This window comes from Paralichthys olivaceus, chromosome 17 (genome assembly GCF_024713975.1).
Source record: "Paralichthys olivaceus isolate ysfri-2021 chromosome 17, ASM2471397v2, whole genome shotgun sequence".
Taxonomy (NCBI): domain Eukaryota; kingdom Metazoa; phylum Chordata; class Actinopteri; order Pleuronectiformes; family Paralichthyidae; genus Paralichthys; species Paralichthys olivaceus.
In genome coordinates, this window is record NC_091109.1 from 18,155,608 (window position 1) to 18,162,929 (window position 7,322).

The 7,322-nt window shown below is 42.6% G+C and overlaps 1 protein-coding gene across 4 annotated transcripts; it reads left to right on the plus strand.

Annotated features, from left to right (window-relative positions):
• The first annotated feature begins 959 nt into the window (after positions 1-959).
• Positions 960-4,482, plus strand: hus1 (HUS1 checkpoint clamp component). Of its 4 annotated transcripts, none has more exons than XR_011238915.1 (9): positions 960-1,162; positions 1,400-1,527; positions 1,757-1,933; positions 2,218-2,325; positions 2,632-2,706; positions 2,967-3,074; positions 3,665-3,799; positions 4,085-4,199; positions 4,318-4,482. XR_011238915.1 is itself a non-coding variant. In XM_069512374.1 (9 exons), the coding sequence occupies exons 1-8, from the start codon at positions 1,111-1,113 to the stop codon at positions 4,165-4,167; spliced, it is 858 nt and encodes a 285-aa protein (XP_069368475.1). In that variant the 5' UTR covers positions 963-1,110; the 3' UTR covers positions 4,168-4,199; positions 4,318-4,482. The 4 variants fall into 4 exon arrangements, 3 of the variants coding, with proteins under 3 accessions (XP_069368476.1, XP_069368475.1, XP_069368474.1); XM_069512374.1 differs by having other exon boundaries at positions 963-1,162; positions 2,967-3,066; XM_069512375.1 differs by having other exon boundaries at positions 4,085-4,482.
• The last annotated feature ends 2,840 nt before the right edge of the window (positions 4,483-7,322 follow it).

Here is a 7,322-nt window from a genome sequence, read left to right on the forward strand (position 1 = left end):
GTGTACATCTTGTACAGGGTGGCCTTGAGGCTGAGGCAGCACAGGAAGTCTTAAGGGTGCAGCTTGTAGAGGTCAAAGGTCAGTTTGTGATGATGTTCCTCTCAGGTTGGCCAAAGCTCGGCAGGATCTGAGATAACAGGAAACCAGACCCGGATGAGACAGAGTCCTCAGGCCATAAATCCACTTCACCATGTGAACGAGCTGCCATCTGCTGGAAGACTAAAGAAAGTGACTGTGGTTTTACATGTCTGATATTTACCTGCAGGAGAACTTACACGTACTCTGGGTTTTACAGGTGTTGTTGGTTTGGATGAGTTAATCATTAGGAAGAGGATGAATACATAAAGACAAACAAGGGAATTAAATAAAATAGGGAAACAGAACTAGTACCAACTAGTCCTTTTGAATTTAAAGAAACAAATAGGACCAAGAGAAGAGAGACAGAGACCGTCTGTGATTGGTCACTGGTCTGAGGTGCGAGCCAATAGATTTCAGAGCTGCTTCATTCTTATGAACAAATCATTACAACAAATTAAGAGAATAAAGCAGGAGGAGGATCATTATTTATATTTTATATTTAGTTTACAGAGGAATCAGCCGCAGGAAGCTCAGAGATTACAGAGAAGATCTTGATTTGCTGAGCAAATAATAATGATCAAGCCTTTATTTGTAATGAGAAAAGTTAAAGGTCACCCCGAGAAAGTTCACACGCTCATGATCAGTTTTACTCTAGAAGTTTATTTCTACTGCTTTTGGTTTGTTTTTCATTTCAGGTTTTTAAATCTGTTTTTTAAGATACGTGTTAGCACTTGTTTTACTAAGATTAATTTTTTTTCGGGAAGTTAATTTTATGGATGTAAACTTTGGCTAAAATCATCAGAAAACGCTTCGAACATTGTGCACTGGGAGAAAAGGATGAAAATAAAACAAATCGTGTTTTTAAGTCAAATGTATTTAAATGGGATCGGTAGGAAAGTATTGATCGGCTGCGTGTTTCCCACGGACCTCTGACCGCACGGACCGAATCAAAACAACCGCGGCAGTGAAGTCTTCCGGCTGAATGTGAACATCTCGCCGACTTCCAGCGTCGTTTCACGGCCACAGATCAACATGAAGTTCCGAGGGAAAATTATAGATGTCTCCTGCCTCAACCACTTCACCCGTGAGCCGCTTTACCTGCTAACCTGTTAGCTTCCTGTTAGTTTAACTGATGCTGCTAACCTGTTAGCTTCCTGTTAGTTTAACTGATGCTGCTAACCTGTTAGCTTCCTGTTAGTTTAACTGATGCTGCTAACCTGTTAGCTTAACTAGCCCTGCTGACCTGTTAGCTTAACTAACCCTGCTATCCTGTTAGCTAGGTGGAGGCTGCCCTGCTAACTAACTCTTCCGTCCTCACCAGGAGTCGTCACCACCATCTCGAAGCTGACGAAGCTGTGCGTCCTGAGACTGACCCCAGACCACCTGTTCTTCGTTCTGTCCGGTAAAGTGGCCAATGGAGGGGTCAGCATGTGGTGTGAACTGTCACAGGTAAGAGCTGAGTGTGTTAAACTACAGAACAGACTGTGCAGACCTGGAGGTCACTGCCTGCACCACCTCCCTGTTAATGCATGGGACATGGACCAAGTGATTCACTGTCTCTGTACTGTAATGGATTCTTGTACACAGCCTATGTTCAGAACCTTCAGCCACCTGCATGGCTCAGCATCAGCAGGTTCTTTCAGCTCTTCCTGTCCGTGCGTCCTCCCTCCCTCCGCAGGCCAACTTCTTTGATGAGTACCAGATGGAGGGTGTGTCCCCTGAGGACAATGAGATTTGTCTGGAGGTGACTCCCGAGAACCTGTCCAGAGCCCTGAAGACGGTCCAGAACGCCAAGTCCGTCAAGGTTAAACTGACCAAGAAGCACTGCCCCTGCCTCACCATCGCTGCGGAGCTGGTGAGTGTGTGACAACAGAAGAAAGTCATTTTCTTACAGGTCAGTTTGTTGCTGTTTCTACCACAGACTCTTCTGCTACGTCCACATGAAGACTCGGATCCAGTTCTACGTTTATCTATGTTGATATCACGATGACTATTGACAGCTTTACTTTCTCTGTCTTAGTTCCTGAATCCACAATCACACATTTTGAGTGTTTTACACTGTTTGGTAAAAAGACGACGAGAGTTATGTTCAGCAGCAGGGCGGAGACATGATGTGATGTCCTCCCTTTGTCCGTCCAGCCCACCCTGTCCAGCATCAGTCGAGTCGTCACTCACGACGTCCCGGTCAACGTCATCCCCCGCAGACTCTGGCATGAGTTCAAAGAACCAAACATGCCAGACTTTGATGTAAGTGTAACACACGTCCCAGTATTTAATCAAGCAGCGCACTGATTACACACGTTTATCTTACAAAGGACTCATTTTCCTCTTAAATGTGGTTCAAGTGCAGGTCACATTAAATGTGTAACTTCACGATGCTTCTCACGTCTGGAGTTTTCTGACAGTCAAGACCACGGTCGCTCAGAGTCGTTTGAACTGCTGGCTGAGGATGGGACACGTCTCTGAACGGAACACGATGTGGTGGTTTAGTTTCAACATCAAAATGAGATTATCCTCTGCCTACAAGTTTGGTTTGTGTGTTTGTCGTTGCAGGTCAGCATCTACCTGCCTCCTCTGAAGACCATGAAGAGCGTCGTGGACAGAATGAAGAACCTCTCAAACTTCCTGGTACAGTTCACACATTTAAAAACCCGAAATTTAAATTCACCTAAAGCATGAATGAAAGTTAAACAACACATTAAAACAGTGAACAGAGAAATTCTATATGTTTGAGCCATTTGAATGTTGGTTTCAGTTCTGACAGCAGGAGATTCGTCGTCCATCTTTATGAACAGTTGCTGATGCAGAACAATGACATTTTTTCTCTGCCACCTCCTTCGTGTGTGTGCGTGTGTGTGTGCATGTGCATGTGTGTGTGTGTGTGTCAGGTAATCGAGGCCAACCTGAGCGGACAGATGAATCTGAAGATTGAGACCGATCTGGTTTCCGTCACCACGCACTTCAAAGACCTGGGGAATCCACCGTGGGGTGAAAGGGTTTTTATTTTAGCAGCTCTGGTTCAGATATTCTTGCTTATTTTTTTCTCCATTACTCTGAATAATAATCTGCTAAAATAATAAGGAACATGATGAAAGGCTTCATTCTGAACGAGAACTCTGCTTCAGTATTGAGTTAGCATGCTGATATTAGCATTTAACTCAAAGTGCAGCGTTTCTTCTTCTGCTTCAGTGATAACGTGTAGCTGTTTGTGGAAGGGACAGTTTATTTTTACAGTGTGGTTAAGTCCAGAGCGGACACAAGGACAGAGAGAGAGGAATGATGTGCAAAGACATGGGTGTGTCCTCAGCTGCCACCACACAAATACGTTTTGAATCTAAAACGACCTCCATCCACTCGAGAGTTTCAGTTTTAGAAATCATCTCCCTCCTTAGTAACACTAGTTCTTAGTTTCAAGATCAACTTGTTAAATGTTCTAATAAAAAACTATTTTCAAGCTGATGAAGGAGCTGATGGTGGTTCAGGTTTAAGATCCACCTCCAGTTCCGTGTTGGGGGAAATATTTCACACGCTTCTCTTCCTCCTCCACTTATCTCCCCCCACCCCTCCCTGCTTCCCTCCCCTGCAGGCGACGACGCCTCACAGGACGACAGTGCGTCTCGGAGCAGGGACCCAGAGTCCATGGCTGAGGCCCGAGTGGACATCAGGAGGCTGCAGCAGTTCCTCATGGGACAGCAGGTCAACCCCAGCAAGGCCATGTGCAGTAAGTCTGCTCCTCATCCGGCTGAAAACAGTTTCATCCTAACTTCAGAGGGATTATTCATACGTCACAATATCAGCATTCTAACAGAAGAAAGGTTGAAACACCATCGTCATCTGCCTCGTGGTTTCTATAGAACCGAGAGGAACCTGTGTAGAGCACGTAAAGTCTGTTTTGCCTCTGTTGTAAAACTTAACGTCCCTGAGTCATTGTTCACTGTGATTCTGTTAGTTGAAGGATTTCACTCTCTGCTCCATCACTGTATATATTTTTTTGTCTTCCTCTCAGATCTCGTCTGTCAGAAGGTCGTCCACCTGATTCTGCTGCATGAAGATGTGTCGCTCCAGTATTTCATCCCTGCTGTGGCGTAGACTGCCGAGCTCACGAGTTGTTTCTGCTCGCTGTGAGTTTAGGGAAATGAAAACTGGGCTGTTTCCTGTCGGGGCCCAGGAGGAGACACGTGTCACAACAATGTCAAGAGTTCTACTGTCCCATGTTTCAGTGACCATGCTCCTTTCCAGATCTGTCGCTGGACCTCAGGAAGATACTGACCTCTGGTGGACAGATGGTAAACACACATGAAGGGACATTTGTGGCAGTTCACGAGATGAACGAGAGCAAACTTTGCACAATCCTTGTTTCAGGAAGTACAGATGTTATATTTGACATTAAAAGTGTCACAACAAGTTTTGATTGAAGTTTTTTTAACACACACACACACACACCTACCTTGTGGCATTTATTTGGTTCTGTGGAGGTTATGTTTTCACCCCCATACTGTTGTACTAGACTAAGTGGATGGATGGGACGTGGGTCAAGAAAGATCTGTGTAACCGTCGGTGCGATCACGTTCTCTCACATTGTAGAATAGGATGTTTTTTATGTTTTCATTGAAGTAAATCTGGCACATTTGGACGAGTGATGTTTATGAGTGTGTGGGATTTGGTGCAGATTGAACTGAGAGCACTGTTGGGCCTTGGTGGAGATGTGAGATCTACTGACAGACTTTCTAGTTCTGGGTGTGAAGTTATGAGTAATGATGTGCTTTTATTTTGAAGTAGAGACACAGTGAGAGAAGCTGACTTGTCATATGATGCAGATCCATGTGTCTTGTAGAATCTTTAGTTGAGGTACGAATGAATCTTTTGGTTTTTCCTGTAGACTTGATCTTGTACGGGTGTGACTGGGTTGTTCTTATGCAAATTAAATTTCAGTTCTGAAAACAGGAAGAGGACAATGAAACTAAACTTCTCTGTCAAAAGTAAAAAGTATTAAAAGTATAACTTGACACTGTGACTGAAGACAGTCTGCAGGCTGCTGGTTATCACTAGTGTCAAACATTCAGTCCTCAAGGTTCTGATCCTTTCTCTACTTCATCCACACAGTTTAGAGACGTGTGTGATTCATTGTCTCACAGTTGGATTGTTTCATGAGTGAGAAACTCGTGTTTGTCCATCGACTGCAACAGGTGACATGATGATAACGTTCAAATCATTTCAAACAGTCTGAAATCTTTCACATTGCTTCTACAGAGACGAGAGAATTGTGTCACTGATCTTTGTGAACATTGTGAATTGACTCAGAAGAACTTCCAGTGTCTGTCACAGTAAAACATTTAGATTCACTGTGGCCTCAGGTTTTGATGAATCAGAAATCTGGCTGTGTTGTTGATGGAGGACAAGAAGAAGGAAATGGTTGGAATTAGTTTGACAGTTTTTGAAGGAAACACTATTGGACTTCATAATTGCTGCCAAGTCCAAACACGTCAGAGTTTCTGCTCCATTCAACCTTTAATTTGGTGAAAACAACAAAGTTCCAGCTCTTTTGGTTGATTTTCTATGAATTTGAAAAGTTTGAAACTTGAGGCTTGTTGTAGCGCCACCATCTGGTCACTGACTGTTGGTGCAGGTCTGGAGCTGTGTGCTAAGTGTGCTGAGTTTCATAATGGGAGGGTGGATCTCCTCAGAAGAAGAAGAACCTGCAGCACAGCAGCCATGTTGGCTCCACACAGCAGCCATGTTGGCGCCACACAGCAGCCATGTTGGCTCCATGTTGACCCCACACAGCAGCCATGTTGGCGCCACACAGCAGCCATGTTGGCTCCATGTTGACGCCACACAGCAGCCATGTTGGCCCCACACAGCAGCCATGTTGGCTCCATGTTACCACTCAGGAGTGAGGGAGTGTCTGCGCTGCTACATGGAACGTTAACGGTTCAATGTCCGTACCGGTGAAAGTTCCCGGTGCACGTTATGTTTCTTCAGTCCCACAGAGGACGAGGTGAGTTAAATCATTTCTGTCACGATGTCCTCTTCATTTTAAGAAGTTAGCTAACTTATTAGCAACTAAATAAAACGTTAGCCTTGTGCTAACGGTAACATTTTACAGTTTAGAGTTGGAGTTAGCTTACTAGCTAACTTCTTCATTTTAAGAAGTTAGCTAACTTATTAGCAGCTAAATAAAACGTTAGCCTTGTGCTAATGGTAACATTTTAGAGTTGGAGTTAGCTTACTAGCTAACGTCTTCATTTTAAGAAGTTAGCTAACTTATTAGCAACTAAATAAAACGTTAGCCTTGTGCTAACGGTAACATTTTACAGTTTAGAGTTGGAGTTAGCTTACTAGCTAACGTCTTCATTTTAAGAAGTTAGCTAACTTATTAGCAACTAAATAAAACGTTAGCCTTGTGCTAACGGTAACATTTTACATTTTAGAGTTGGAGTTAGCTTACTAGCTAACTTCTTCATTTTAAGAAGTTAGCTAACTTATTAGCAACTAAATAAAACGTTAGCCTTGTGCTAACGGTAACATTTTACATTTTAGAGTTGGAGTTAGCTTACTAGCTTACTTCTTCATTTTAAGAAGTTAGCTAACTTATTAGCAACTAAATAAAATGTTAGCCTTGTGCTAACTGTAACATTTAACATTTTAGAGTTTAATGATTTAACTCGATTTAAAGTAAAATCTCAACACCTGCTCATTTTGTCAAAGGTGAAACTTAGTTTATTTTGCTAATGTTCAAAAACTACATCCCCCAGAAGTCCTCTGGTAGAACCTCTGTGTGCTAAGACTCATGGGAAACGTAGTTGAATTGTTTCAGCTGTCAGATATTCATACGTAGATTAAGTTAGCAAAGTTAGCTAACTTATTGTTAGCAGAGGAATGTGACGTGTTAGCATTGATGCTAACCCAGAGCTGGTATTTAACTGTTTTAATTGTTTTATCGGTTTTTAAAGATTTAAGGTAAAATAACACCTGCTCATTTAGTCCAATGTGTTTAATGAAAATGTGTAGAAAGCCCACAGCAATATTTCTTACAAAGGTAACTGAACATAAAATAGCTCCCTGAAGCTTAACAATAAAGTAAAGTAGAAATATATCAAAATATTCAAACTTTGTACTGAAGTTTGAGCTTGGCAGAAAATGTCTGGAGTTCTAATTCAAACCTTATTCTCTAGAAGATGTAGAGAATAACATGTTGTGTGTGTGTGTCCCTTTTTTTTTGCTGTTGCTTTACTTAATGGTCT